Source organism: Austrofundulus limnaeus, unplaced genomic scaffold (genome assembly GCF_001266775.1).
Source record: "Austrofundulus limnaeus strain Quisiro unplaced genomic scaffold, Austrofundulus_limnaeus-1.0 Scaffold1012, whole genome shotgun sequence".
Taxonomy (NCBI): Eukaryota; Metazoa; Chordata; class Actinopteri; order Cyprinodontiformes; family Rivulidae; genus Austrofundulus; species Austrofundulus limnaeus.
In genome coordinates, this window is record NW_013953414.1 from 6,400 (window position 1) to 21,145 (window position 14,746).

Consider the following 14,746-nt stretch of genomic DNA (forward strand, 5'->3'; position numbering starts at 1 on the left):
GTATTTTTACAGTCTTTATTTTACAGTTAAAATATATGTTTATTAAATAAAGTCTAATGTTACAACTAATCATGATCCCTTTAAGGTTAAATAAACTGAACTGACTCTTGTGAGAAGGTGAGGTGATGGAGCAGTTTCCAGTGTTTCAGGTGATATTGTGCTAACAGGAACTAGGTGGGCGGGGCCTCACCATTCGCAGGCCGCCCTTCTCGTTCCCTCGGTCGCTCTTGGACCCTGACAGGTGTCCGGCCTGTTTGACGACCCGCCTCAGGTAGGCCTCCAGCTCGGACTCGTTTCTGTTCTCGATCATGGACAGGTGGTCCAGGATCTGCTCAAACACAGACATGTTAAAGACCAACAGACCGTAACCACAGCAACAGGAGGGGGGGGGGGCGCGGCGCATGAGTCACCTTGGCCCCCGTCAGCTTGCACAGCGTGTGTAACAGGGTCTTCAGGGTCCGGTGGGGGACATCTGTCTTCAGCTGCTTCAGCTTGTCTTTGGGGAAAACCTTCATGAAGTTGTGGACGTCCAGCAGGATCCGGTCCAGGTTGATGCTGTTGATGGTTTCTGGCAGGAAGCGGATCATCCTCCACAGACACTGAGGGGAGGGGCAGGATACGGGTCAGACCGAGGGGCGGGGCTGGGCCCAGGCTCTTACCATACCAGCACTTTAAACACCCACAGGACCAAAGTGCTGAACACATAATAAATCATACATACATTCATAAAATAAAAAAATAAAATAAAACATAAAAACACTACAAGAATGTGTTCAAAGGCCAGAGAGAAAAAAACAGACAGGGATGATGCCTGTCTGATGTCCAGAGGAAGGTGGTTCCATCATTTAGGAGCTGCCATGACACCTCTGAGCTCACAGCTAATGTTGTTCACAGTCAGGAGCAGCTGATCAGCTGACCTGAGCGATCCACAGGGCCTGTAGGGTTTTAGCAGATCTGACAGGTACGGTGGAGCAAGACCATTAAGAGCTTTAAAAGAAAATAAAAACTTTAAAACGAATCCTAAAATATACAGGCAGTCAGTGCAGGGAGGCTAAAACAGGAGAAACATGATCAAACCTTGGTGTGCCAGTTAAACAACATGCAGAGGTGTTCTGTACCTCTGCAGCTGTGAGACACAGGACTCACTGATGCCTGTACGTGTTACTGTAGTCCAGCAGAGTGGTAAAAGCGTGGACTTCTGTCTCAAAATGTTTCTTGGAAAGAATCACCTTTACTTTAACCAGCTGCCAGATGGTAAAAACTAGATGTCACAACTGTTCTGATTAGGAGTGTAGGAAAATATCGATACACCAATATATATCAATTATTCATTTCCTGATACTGTATGGATTCTCTAAAGCCCTGTATCAACTTTTTATTAAGATTTAAAATGTCAACTTTCCTGCCAACGCTTTATTTTTGTTGTAGTTCAGCCTCTGACCACTAGTTGGCAGCAGTGAGCCAGCCATGTGGCTCCTCTACTGCTAAGGAGCCAGAGAGTAACGGTAGCATTAGCATAATGAGTAAACATTAGCTTCATGCTCCGATAGCTGAATCTGAGCAGAAAAGACCGACACCCTCTGCCTTCTAAGCTGAGGTAAGGTTACAAACAGTTACTTATTTGTCACAATGTCTGTGTTTTAAACCAAACTGAAGTGTCTCGTCCAGGGCGCTCTTTTTCCGACTGTAGTCAGCCGTCACGTTACAGAAGGCAGGCAGACATGCGTCTGGCTCCTCGAGCTTATGGGGTGTTGTGCAAAATTCAGTTTCCCTGTGAAAATCTGTTCCCCCCCGTGTCTGGAGGGTACACTGCAGCCAGAGAGGCAGATCTGACCATTTTCACAGTGATTCTAATGAATTTCTCGTTAAAAGGACTCTTAATCCTGTCAAGGTAACTTTCAGTTTAATCGTCAGCTGTTGTAACGTTATGGCATTATTTAACAAAGACAGAAATACGTGGTCCAAGAATGAAGGTACTCCGTGAGGTGATCAGCTGAGTTTTATTACAACAGGAAACACAGAGAACAACCTGTCCTGTCTCGTGCCTCTGCCTCTCTCTGTCAGTCCACTGTGTCCACTGTGTCTCCACTGTCCACTCCACTCTCCACACTACTCACTGTGTCTCCAGAGGCCTCATATATTTATTAACAAACACCATTATGTCATCTTAGCAAGATTTGATACAAGGTCAATGGAAAACACAAAGATAAACACAAGTGATATCTAAGAATGACTGTTAGCAAATCTTGTTCTGACTTTAATCATTCTGTCTGCAGATGAACAGCATGTCATGAAAACCTAGGTCATTAAAGGATGTCATGAATTACTAGCTTAAACATAAAAGTATTAGTTCCATTATAGTATTTTAAAAACCTCTAAAATGAATAAATAAACCTGGTCTTTTTTTTTTAAATCACAAAGAGAATCAGTCCTTACAGTCTTTTCCCAACTGTCCTCATGTTGTCTTTAGCCTCACTATTTATCAGTCAGCCATCAAACACCGTCTTCCAACATATTGTGTGTATTTATATTTTTTATTGCTGATACAAGAACCAAATATTTCAGTTGTTTAAAATAATCTGTTCCCCCTCTGCAACATGGGAACAAAATAATTTATCTCCGAGTCTTTAACTGTGTTAATTACTCTCATCATGAACAATAAATCCTGAAGATTTGGGAAAATTTGCTCTTTATTTGCCAAAGTTACCTGGATAGAACCAAATATTATTTAAGCTTGTAAGCTATAGTTTGCACTGTTTCAAATTAAAGAAAACTAATTTTCTCACCACATCTTTGATTAATTTTGTCCAGCTGTAGACTAGGTCTCTGTCCAATCAGAGCAGGTATTGTGTAGTTGGTGCTTTTACGTAATCAGTTTTCAGTTCAATTAATTCAATCCAAGTCTATGGAAAAGTCACAAAATGTCACCAAAATCACTGTGTCCCTCTAAAATCATTCAGAAAATCGAATCATATCGTTCGCTGAATATCGTGATATATATCGTATCATGAGCACAGTGTTGAATATCGTATCATGAGATTAGTGTATCGCTACAGCCCTAGTTTTGATGTAGTTCCCTAACTTGAGTCCAGGATCAACTTTTATCCCTAGATCAGTAACCAAAGGCTTGATGCACAGTGAACCAACATCCACATCAGGTGTCTCAGTCTTCCAAAGATCATCAGCTCAGTTTTGTTTCCATTAAACCTCCTCTAGACATAAAAACAGAGAGCTCAGAGAGTTGTGTCCTTCGTCTTTAACGGGACATATAGTATATCTGGGTATCATCGGCGTAACAACGAAGCGCACTACCAAATTTTCTAAGTATAGAGGTGAAAGGGAGCAGGTACAGGGTGAAGAGGAGGGGTCCTAAAACCGAGCCCTGTGGGTCTCCACACAAGATTGGGTTTGTTAAGCATAGGATGGACAGCTGCATGTTTAAAATTTCCAGGGACCACACCAGAAGAGCAAGGACCGAAGGCCCTACTGTGAGGAACACCTCTTTAAAGAGACGAGGAGGAATGGCATGTCTTACCTTCATGACGAGCTCAGAGAAGGTGGAGGACACCACGGTGGAGATGAGTGTATCCTGGAGCAGCTCCAGCAGAGCACTGAGACAAAAGAGGACACGTCAGCTTTAACACACCTGAGTTCTGATCACTTCCCGTCTGACCCCACCCACCACCCAACCACGACTCCACTCACCTGATCATGTTGGTCTGGTCCGAGTGTTCCAGGACTCGGATCACCAGCAGGTTGACAGACCTGATGACCTGCGTCCCGTCCTCCACGTCCTCCACCCTGCTGTCCAGCATCAGTGTGATCAGACCGTGCATCAGGTCCTTCAGGACCCCCACAGACGCCTCCTTGGCCAGGGTCTCCACGGAGAAGAGCTGACAGGAAGAGGGCGGTTAGTGACGGAGCGGCGGTGGGCGGAGCTTCAGAGGGCGGGGCAGACTCACAGACAGCATGTTCCCGATGATGCAGCTGTAGAGTTTGATGACGTCGCTCTTGTCCACGCGGTCGTGAGCCAGATATCTGCTGTTGATGAGCCTCAGCTGCATGATGGTGGCGATGAGCAGCTGGTCAATGTGTCCTGACATCACGTCCGCCTTGTCCTCCTGACGCAGGACCTCGTCGATCTGAGGACACAACCAGAACCTTATCCAGAGGACAGAACCAGGACCTTGTCCATCAGAGGACAAGAACTGAACAGAACCAGAACCTTAACCAGGACGACAAGCATCAGTACCACCTCAGAGTCAGTTCTTCCTTCTGAACTGGACCTCAATGATTCTGACCAGTTTTATAATAAAACTGGTCAGAATCCAGACCCACCAGCCTTCAGGGGCCCAGACCCCCGAGTCTTCAGTAACTGAGGTGTAATCTGAAGGCCTCTTCATACTCCCTCCGAAGTGCTGACGTTGGTACGGGTTGTCACAGTTTCATGACGAAAATTACGTCACCGGTGTTCCCAGTGTCGGCTCGGCCGCCCCTTTTGGCACAACCCGGCAGCAGAACTGTACCCACCCTCCCGCGACAACGGTAATGTGTGATTGGTCTGAAGTTCGTGGGTGTGTGCGTTTGTGCTGAAAGCGCTCGGACACTCGGTTTAAAAGAAAAGAAAACGACTCGCTCCCAGAGCCGACTGTTACCAGGAAGCAGAGTTTTATAAAGAGAGTCAAACTGAAAAACTCATGAATGGAGATAAAACAGACGTTGTGCACGGAGGAATCTGATAAAAACGGTGGAGCTTTAACCAGGACAGATGTGGATAAATAAGATCGGGTGAGTGACGAGTCTGACTTTTATCTTCTACACTGTCGGCTGTAGCAGGAAGAAACTCCATGCAGTGACGTATGCTGCAGCGGGAGGGGGTTTCCCAGGAGCTCGGCGCGGGGTGTCTCAGGAACTATGAAAGGTCTGTGAGAAAACGAACGCCGAACAACCACGTGACCGCGCATCAACCGACCGGCATCGGAGCGAGTATGTTTCAGGTTTGACCCTCCTGGGTCCTGTGACGGTGACCCGGTCCGAGCGTACCTGGGCCAGCGCCTGGATGCTGGTGCTGATGTCGCCGCTCGCCACCTGTGAGATGACAAAGTTGATTGTGGAGGCGGTGCTGTTGTGGAGATCATCGAAGTGTGGCGAGACGGAGCGAATCCTACAAACAAACAAACAGGAAGTCAGTCAAACCTGTAGTGTTTTGGAGAGGTGGGGTCCCCGTGGGGAGAAGGCGGGCTTACTTGGGCTCGGGGATCATGATGGGCTCCAGCAGCTCGTCCAGCTTGTGTTGGACCAGGTCCGGCAGCTCGCTCACCCGGCTCTGGTCCCTCTCGATCATGTCCAGGTCCAGCTGGAACTCCTTGGGGATGGAGGGGTGGGACGGCTCGTTGTGCTGTGCGTTCTGACGGGATTGACTGGAGGAGAGCCGAGGCAGGAAGTCAGATCAGGTCTCATTGATCAGCGCCGGGTCGGCTCCAGTCCGGACCACCTCAGACCCCTGAGGGATCAGTCCTGATAAGTCCTCTACAAACAGCTGGACTACAGGAGACGTTTGACCCTGAAGCTGAATGTTTCTGCTGGGCTGAACTGGAGCAGACCCGCACTGATCGTACTACAACAACAACGACAACGATGCCACGAGGAGGAGATAAGGGGGCGGAGCCACAGACAAAACATGAAGCAGAAATCTTTGTGCTCGACCTGAAGAAACTGAACAAACAAATACTTTAGAGATTATTCTGATCAGTCGTCTCAAAAACTAAACCCGGTTCACACCTGGAACTGAATCCTGATCTGGATCCAGGTCTGAACCGGGCCTTTCGTCTGAACTCTCAGGCTCAAAACATTTTCCGAGCTCACAGCCGAATGCAAACAGCTGAAAGCTGCAGGACCGAGCTGACAACAAGCAGCGACATGGAGGAGCAAGTGAGGAAGAGCCGAGCAGGGTTCTGTGCTGCAGTCAGAGGAGTACTCACATCCTATACGTGCGATACATTATTCTGCTCCAGAGAGGAAGGCAGGCCGAGCAGAGAGGAAGAGGAGGAGAGGAGACCACACAGGAAACAAAGATGAAGGTTAAGACAGACAAACAGCTGATCAGAGGCAGCAGGTTGCTTTCAGACACCACATGCAATGGATCAGAACCAGGAGGAGGAAACATACGTTAGAAAAGAGGAGAGAAAAGCCGACATGCAGCCAAAGAGACACAAAGTCTGCTTTTCAAAATAAAACTATTCTCTGAAACCTGACAGGATTTATGAGAAACCCTGTTCCATTTATTCATTAAAGTCTGAGGAAAACTGAACTGAACTTGGTTTTTATGCCCCACAAGAAAAAGTAAAAACTTGTTTTTAACTTCAAGTAAAAATATCCATTCATCAATGCATTCAATTAATTTTACCCTCAATTCAACATCAGTCCAGAAAATCCAGTTTTTCCTGTCGCCTCATATTTAGAACAAGTTTTATTTTATAATCTTTACTTTCACGTATTTTATTCCTCTAAAATGTTTGTTTATTTTTTCTGTTTCTATGAGCAAGGAAATATATACATACAAATTATCCACAAGGACACTTATTTTGAAATAGAAGCATTTAAATCAACATCCAATCAAATAGATGTTTTTAAGTTGAAATAATTCATTCTTTCAGCCTTTTTTTAAAGAGTTTCTCATCAGAGGATATCTAAACAGGTCGCCATGTTTTGTTCATGCAAACTGTGTAGAAGCAATAAACTTTGTTAGCTCGGGATAACAACTGGCAGTCTGAACTAACGCTTTCCCTATCTTCCTGTTTTTACTAACTTATCGACTGAGGGCGGAACCAGAAACCTCTTCTTTAGTGACTAACAGTTTCCGCCCGGGGTTCAGAAGGAGACGGACATGCGTCAGCTGCAGGTTTGACCCTTCGCTAACAGAACCTAAACCAAAAGCTTGAAGTTCACAAAGCAACTTTGTCCTGACTTCCTGTGGGAAGTAAGTTTTATTCTGAAGATCAGGAACCAAGTGCTTCGCCCCTCTCCTCGGGCTGATGCAGCTGATAGAGTAACTCCAGCCTCGGATGGTTCAAGCGAGTAAGAAACTGGAAAGTTGCCCTGCCCACTGTTCGACCTCCCTTCCTACCTGAATCGTGACTGACGGTCTCTCACAGGTAAAGCTGGCTGCTGACGTCGACGGGGAGACGCCTCGCCCTAACTGGCTTCCCACATTCTTTAAAGATAAAAGAAGGAAAGCCTTGCCTCACCAACCTGTTGTGTGCCTACAAATGTCTGGTTTTGTTAACATCTACAACTGATGTTTGTTTCTATTTTAGTGCTGGACTGATAAATAATTGAGCTCAGACGTGATCTGGATTGTTGTTGGTTCTTAAAGGTGAAATGAAGGCTACTTTAGCTGGTGAAATAACTGAATAATTTGATAGTATATGTTGTAATGTAGTATTAATACTGTATTAATAAAATGTCTAAATATTGTAAATTTGACCAAAACATGTAATTTCTACAAATTGCGTAAAAAACCATGCTTTTGCATCCCATTCAGAGCTCCAGCAGGGGGCGCAGTTTGTGTGACGTAATATTTGTTGAACGACTCGCTGCTCGTAGGATTACATGTAGAAGCAGCTTTTGTTTTTAAGACTTTTACATTATTTTGTGGACTTGAAATCAGGGTATATACAGAAATTCTGAGGTAAAATTTAATACCTTTTTAATACCATCCCAATATTTTTTAATACCAACATGACTTCAAGTTTTAACTGTAGCGGCAACCCAATCAACCTATTGTTACAGTTACTGGATACATACATAGTTATTTCTTTGCCTTAATTAAACACTGACCATATACAATTATTTGTTATTTAACCCTAAATTCAAGACAAAATTTGTTTTCATTATGTGTAGGAAGAGCAGTGCTCTCAGCAACAGGTCGTCTGCTCTCACATGTCCCAGGAACTCAGAACCAAAACACCCTGATGTCACACAACCATCCTCTAAATAACACCTGTGTGTGTCCATCTGTTTTTAAACATGTATTAAAACTTTTGTTGAACAAGAGAATGAACGGTCCATCTGCAGCCTCCACCACACACAGTTTCACCCTCACAATCACCATCTTTTATCTGCGTTTACATTGACATTACCAGCATATACTACTAAAGAACAACTGGAAAGAATTCATCAATCAACTTATTAAAAAAAAAGTTTGATTTTTTTCATATTGAGCAGAGGGTTATCTGTAATTACTTTAAATATCACCTTTTAAATTGATCAAAACTGAAAAATCACCTTTCCTGTGTCAACTTTTTTCACCAAGCATCAACGTATGTAAGATGTTTTTTTATGTTTAAAAATCACAATTTATAAACTCTTGTAGCTAAAATACTTTCAATTAAAAACTGATTGAAAATAATCAAAACTTACTAAACAAACCAAATCAACAGAACCTACGTGAGAACTGTAAATTATGTCATGTGATCCTGTATTACATTTACATAATGTATGATTCAAAATAAATAATTTAGCTCAAATTCCCAAAACCCTTTAATACAGTGTAGGATTTAAATGAGCTCATATTTATCTACAAACATATAAAACTGACTTCTTCATAGAGAATGACCTCCCTGAGAGTTTTGGGGAAAAACGATGAAAAAAAATAATCTGAGACAGCTATAAACTTATTTTAGAGTTAATGTGTCTCTGTTTGTTCCAGTAAACACACACCTGCTGACTGATGTTATCTCCCGGGTCATTCTTATAAAAGTCATCACTTTAATCTCCTCACCTGCTGCACCTGTCTGCTCCGCTCTGCTCCTGTCCAGCTAACTTTAGCTAAAGCTAGCAAACACCGACACACAGCTCCTCTCAGGGGGAGGAGTCAGTAATCCTTCTGCTGGTTTATCTTTTCTGACAGCTGATTTTTTAACTATCTTCCAGCTTTGATATCGTCTCCTGTTCTCACAAATATTTTATTTAAACACCGCTCCAACTTCTGCTACTAGTGCCAGTTAAGTCCCGCCCCTACACTATTTCTGATTGGCTACTAGGCCTGCCTAAAGTGAAAGCTGCGTGTCAGATAGGCAAGAGAAATGTTTGTTAAATCTGTTTTCAAAGCAGAGCATCAGATTCCACAGCATTGAGAAAGTGTGCCAGTTGTTTAAAAATTAATACCTCGTCAGATGGTGTTTATTACCTTTTAATACTTTTTAATGGCTTTAATTTTTGCTTATTTGTTTTACTACCTTTTAATACTTTTTACAACCCCGTGGATACCCTGGAAATGGAATACTGTGTGGCCTTTGGGTTCACATGTGGTGCAGGGTCAGCTGTCAGCTTTGTTATTTTTATTTTTTTAAGATCCTGAGGGCAGAAGGTTTGTGTTGATGCATGTGGAGGACAGACTGGAAAACAAAGAACCCCAGCCCCCCCAGCTCTGCTCAGACCATTTAAAGACTCAAAAAGCAGGGTTACAAGACTTTGCCTTTTCAGTGCTTCACAGTTTGAGATCCTTTAGTTTTGTGACCAAAAGGCTCGATCTGAAGGAGGATGCCAACAATATTTACCCCTGCTGGATTATTAACAACAGCCATGTGAGGACACTCTGCTGCGGTCATAACAGGAACTTTTTTAGCAGCCTTAGTCAGGAGCCAAAAGTCTGCAACAAAGTGGTGTGTTGCTTTTTATAAGAGTTTTATATTAATTATGAGCATTAATCAGGTCTGCCTCATTGCTCAGAAAGCTACACTGAGCAACTCGAAGTGAGGCTGCAGGAGAGACGACGGCTAGCAGGCTAACAAGCTAGCGTCTCTTTGTGTGAAACAGCTCCAGGTAAAACAGCACTCTGAGCTGCGCTCCTTTCTGTACGAGATTTAGCTGAAATGATCCATTCCCAGTTAAAAAGATGAACAGCTTTGATGATCAGCTGGTCTGATCTTGAACACGCAACTGCCGGTGTTCCGTCGAGCCGCGTTTCCCCATCAGATACGGTTCCCCCGTCAACGTGAAACAACAAAAACAACAACAAAAAGCTTCTCCTCCTCCGACCCTTCACTCAACAACACTGATTCAACATTGAGTGAAAACAACTATTTTTCCATCAGTTGCTTCACTGTGACAGAGTGCTGCGGGTGGGCAGACGGATAAATAATATTTTAGAACCAGCAGCGCAGCGTCTTCAGCCCGTTTAATGAGTGTTTCTCCACTCTGTGTGACTGGTTCACATCTGTACGGCTGGATGGTTTTTATCTTTAGTTTCATAGTGAAATCTGATTCAGTATCATAGGCGTGCATAATAAGAAGTCAGATTGTTTGACGTCACATAGCAACAATGGTTTACCTTAGCAACTAAAATTATGATTTCAGGCTCTGCTCCGTAGCTCCATTTAGCAGATGGAAAATCGTATTTTAAATATATTTTCATTACAGTTGTGAAAAATTTAAATCAAAATTTTAAATAAAACATTATATGAATGCAAAATATACATTTTTGTTTTTTTCCCCTTCATTTCACCTTTAAACCTTTTATAGGAAATTGACTGATCACAAATAAGTGTGCTGTAGTGATTGATTGATTGTGTAAATAAATGGTCACCTTTACTGATGGATCAAATCAAAACTCACTGAGCAAAGTCACTTTTTGTGTTTTTCCATTCATTTTTGCACAGCTAAGGTATCTACAGAAAATAAGAAATCCCTTGATGAATAATCCTTATAACTTTGTTATAAGCGTGTAGATAAAGCCTATAAAGTGTCCAGAAGAAAAATAAACTCTGTATAAACCAGTGATAAATGAGGCAGCAGGACAGAAAATATCAATTTAATGTATTTGAGTCTCCGGGATGTTGCCGGTGATTTGGGGACCTACTTCAGCTTGTTGGAGTCTTCCTGTGCAGGTTTTCTCAGGAAGGTGGCGTTGGGGTTGGTGGGGTGTTCTCGCTGAGGCTTCTCAGCGGCGGTCTGTTTGGTGGGGGCAGCGGGCGTCTTCTTGGCCGAGCGTTTGATTCTCTCCTCCAACATGCTCATGTCTTTCTCCGACAGCTGGAACCAGAGAGGTGAGTGAGGCGCTGCCTCCGGCTCTTTAAAGAATAAAACTCTTTAAATCTGTCTTACGTTTCCGATCAGCTTGTAGACCTGGTCCCCGCACACGTTGTAGACCGCCACCACCGTGTTCAGGGCGGCGTTACGGACAGACGTGTCCCTGTCCCCGATGTGGACCGCGATCTCCTTCAGGGATTTGGCGGGAGTCGGTTGGCACACGTTGACCCCGTAACCTTCGATCAAACAGCCTAACTCCTCCAGACACTCTGTGGACGAGACAAACAGGAAGTCCTCCTGAACTTTACAGAATAAAACAGGAAGTCCTCCTGAACTTTACAGAATAAAACAGGAAGTCCTCCTGAACTTTACAGAATAAAACAAAAACATGAAGTCCTCCTGAATTTTACAAAACAAAACAGGAAGTCATTCTGAACTTTACAAAATAAATCTCCTCAAATGCTTTAAAAAGTCTCTGGAAACAGCAAGTTTGGACAAAAACTGGACTGAAATCTGACTCCGATTTTAAAAATGAATACCAGGAAATGTTTCTTCAGCTGGTTTATTTTGAAAGGACCTGTTAATTCACAAATGTTGCTTCATACGTTTTATTTTGAAAGGAGCTGTAAATTCTCACCAGCTCTTTGTTTGGAGTTCTTGGACTTGGTGCCCTCCATGAGGAAAGGGAAGAGCTTGGATGCAGGATAAACTTTACACAGCATGGTGAGGATGGCTCGGACATCTTTACGAACAACATCCTTTGATTCTCCCACCTGAAGACAAACAGGAAACTCAGACGCTGATCCTTTCACAATAAAAGTCTCAGCAGAGGCAGGAGTAGGGCACACCTTCAGTATTAGGTACGGGACAAAGGAGTTGGCTTCGTACTCCGTCAGGTGGTAGTTCTCCCTGTCCAGCATGGCGAAGAGGAGCTTCAGGTACTCCAGAACCTTCATCAGGACTGTGGTGTTGGTGTCGAAGAACCGGAAGGTGAACCACTTCAGGATCAGGTCCAGACAGCTGATGGTGGCCTCGCTCTCGCTCTCCAACCTCTGTCAGACACAAACATTAGTCAGGTCCTGCAGGACCTGGACTGGCAGGACCTGGACCGGCGGGCTCGTACCTCAATCATGACTCCGATGGCCTTCACGTGTCTCTGGAAGTCGAAGTGGAACAGCTCATCCTGCAGCCACTTGGCGAAGCAGGTGGACATCTGAGTCTTCAGCTGCTCCACGTACTCGTCTCGAGGAGTGATGAAGTTCCACTTCAGAATCTGAGACAGAATATTCTGCATCATCATCATCATCATCATCATCATGTCTGACATCTTAAACACTGAAAGTCTTTGTAAAGAAACACGTTCTGCTGCTCATTAATACACAAGAAGTTTTTAAACTAAATTAAAAAGGTCCAACATCACCCACTGACCAGAACCAGAACGAACCATGGAGCCAGAACCAGAACCAACCATGGAGCCAAAACCAGAACCAACCATGGAGCCAGAACCAGAGCCGAGCACACTTCATCTATTCAGGTCAACACTAGCAGCTGTCAGCGTTCAGCAGATACCTTCAGCTGCTTCTCCTCTTTGATCCTCTGCTCCTTGGCGTTGGGGATGAGGATGAAGATGGGTCCAGATTTATCCTCATCGTCTTTCAGGCCTTTAGCTCCAGGCTTCTTCCCAGGTGGACCCTGAGACAGACGAAGACAAGAGTGAGACCGAAGACGACGAGAGCGATGTGAGGAGACGATATTCAGCCGTGTGTGTGTGTGTGTGTGTGTGTGTGTTTAATCAGGTCAGAACAGAATGAAAGGTAAGAAACAGGAAGTAAAAGCAGACATTAACGAGTTCAGAGCAGGTATCAGACCAGCTGATGTCAGGTCAGTTAATAGACACTCGGCTGATCTCGGGTCAGTTAAAACACTCGGCTGATCTCGGGTCAGTTAATAAACACTCGGCTGATCTCGGGTCAGTTAAACACTCAGCTGAGAGAACAGCTAATCTGAGGTTAGTGAGGAGCGTTACAGAAGCTGGACAGAGGTTAACGTTTGTGTCCAGAAGCAGGAAGACAGAATTTGTCCAGGGGGACACCTGTTGGACATCTACCTGTTGACTGCCAGCAGCACCCTTCCCTTTAATGGGGGGCTTTTTACTACCATTACTGTCCTTCTCCCTGGGGGGAGGCTCATCAGGAGGGGAGGGAGGCTGGGTGAGTAAAAATAAAAACATTTAAATCTTCATGATGTGAAAGAATTCAAACAAACAAAAAAAACTCAGGTTCAAATCCAACTTTCTGTAGATTAAAGAGAATAAAATCCTCAGGTGAGGACCAGACGTACCTTCTTAGCCCCGCCCCCTCCTCTGACCTTCTTCACTTCAGATTTGCTGTCAGTCAAATCCTCAGCAGCTGCTGCAGATCTGGAGGCTGCAGACACAAAACAGATGCAGTAAATTCAAAAACAACCTGAGCAGGTGCTAAACCCCGCCCACCGTCAAACAGTGAGCCCACCTGAAGGCGCTCGGCTCGGCTCAGCAGAACCTTTCCCTCCTCCTGATTTCACCGGCGCCGCAGGTTTTGCCGGCATCACAGCTCTGGCCTTTTCCAACATGGAGACCACCTGATCCTTGGAGGCGGGCTGAGGGGGACAGGAACACATGAGGTCACGTGTCCACAGACTCAGGTACTGATCAGGTCCTGCTGAGGATCCTGACCTTGAGCTTGCCCGTAGCTTTGTTCATCTTGTCGTAGCCCAGGTGCATCATGAAGGTGGGCAGGGCGTCCTGAGCCTTCTTCCTCACGTCTCCGTTTCTGTCCTCCAGGCAGGTGTAGAGGAGGGGGACGCACAGCATCAGGTCCGCGGGGACGGTCCTCAGGGTGGGCAGCTTCTCAGACAACCAGCCGAACACCTGCGTGAGGAAGAGTCAGTCTCCGTCCTCTGTGGACCACCTGAGAGGGAGGGGACAGAGGAACTCACCTCCTGTCTCAGGAAGGGGTTCTCCCTCTTCAGCTCCTCACACAGATCCTCCCCCTCCAACCAGTCCTTCATCCCCGTCTGCTCCACCCACACCTGCAGCGTGGTCAGGGCAGCTGTCCTCAGGTTGGGCTGCAGGGGGACCACACACCACATCAGTTAACCCTTTAGCTCCTCCCACTCCCAGTCAAACCACAGCTGAGGTCAGAATCAATGAGTTTTACTTTGCTGTCTCCCAGAACTGTGATGATGGAGAACCCCAGAGCTTTGACCTGATGTCTCAGTCCAGGTCCCAGAGCTGCCGCCAGCTGCTGCAGGATACTCAGAGTCTGCTGGACCTGAGGACAGAGGACAGAGGACTGAGTCTGCTGGACCTGAGGACTGAGTCTGCTGGATCTGAGGACTGAGTCTGCTGGATCTGAGGACAGAGGACTGAGTCTGCTGGGTCTGAGGACAGAGGACAGAGGACTGAGTCTGCTGGGTCTGAGGACAGAGGACAGAGGACTGAGTCTGCTGGATCTGAGGACAGAGGACTGAGTCTGCTGGATCTGAGGACAGAGGACTGAGTCTGCTGGATCTGAGGACAGAGGACTGAGTCTGCTGGACCTGAGGACAGAGGACTGAGTCTGCTGGACCTGAGGACAGAGGACTGAGTCTGCTGGACCTGAGGACAGAGGACTGAGTCTGCTGGACCTGAGAACAGAGGACTGAGTCTGCTGGACCTGAGAACAGAGGACTGAGT

At 45.3% G+C, this 14,746-nt stretch overlaps 1 protein-coding gene across 2 annotated transcripts in view; it reads right to left on the bottom strand.

Moving 5' to 3' along the window:
- Positions 1–14,746, bottom strand: part of LOC106533743 (cytoskeleton-associated protein 5) — a gene marked incomplete at its 3' end in the record, with an annotated part of 35,431 nt that overhangs the window by 1,770 nt on the left and 18,915 nt on the right. Inside the window, 20 exon segments of one of the 2 annotated variants that reach the window (XM_014030173.1) lie at positions 191–328; positions 411–599; positions 3,536–3,611; positions 3,706–3,893; positions 3,963–4,142; positions 5,044–5,164; positions 5,247–5,420; positions 5,982–6,005; positions 10,862–11,034; positions 11,107–11,300; positions 11,669–11,804; positions 11,880–12,083; positions 12,155–12,304; positions 12,601–12,723; positions 13,139–13,237; positions 13,372–13,457; positions 13,542–13,668; positions 13,745–13,939; positions 14,008–14,136; positions 14,229–14,342. In XM_014030173.1, the coding sequence (XP_013885627.1) occupies positions 191–328; positions 411–599; positions 3,536–3,611; positions 3,706–3,893; positions 3,963–4,142; positions 5,044–5,164; positions 5,247–5,420; positions 5,982–6,005; positions 10,862–11,034; positions 11,107–11,300; positions 11,669–11,804; positions 11,880–12,083; positions 12,155–12,304; positions 12,601–12,723; positions 13,139–13,237; positions 13,372–13,457; positions 13,542–13,668; positions 13,745–13,939; positions 14,008–14,136; positions 14,229–14,342 (2,820 nt within the window). 2 annotated transcript variants of the gene reach the window in all.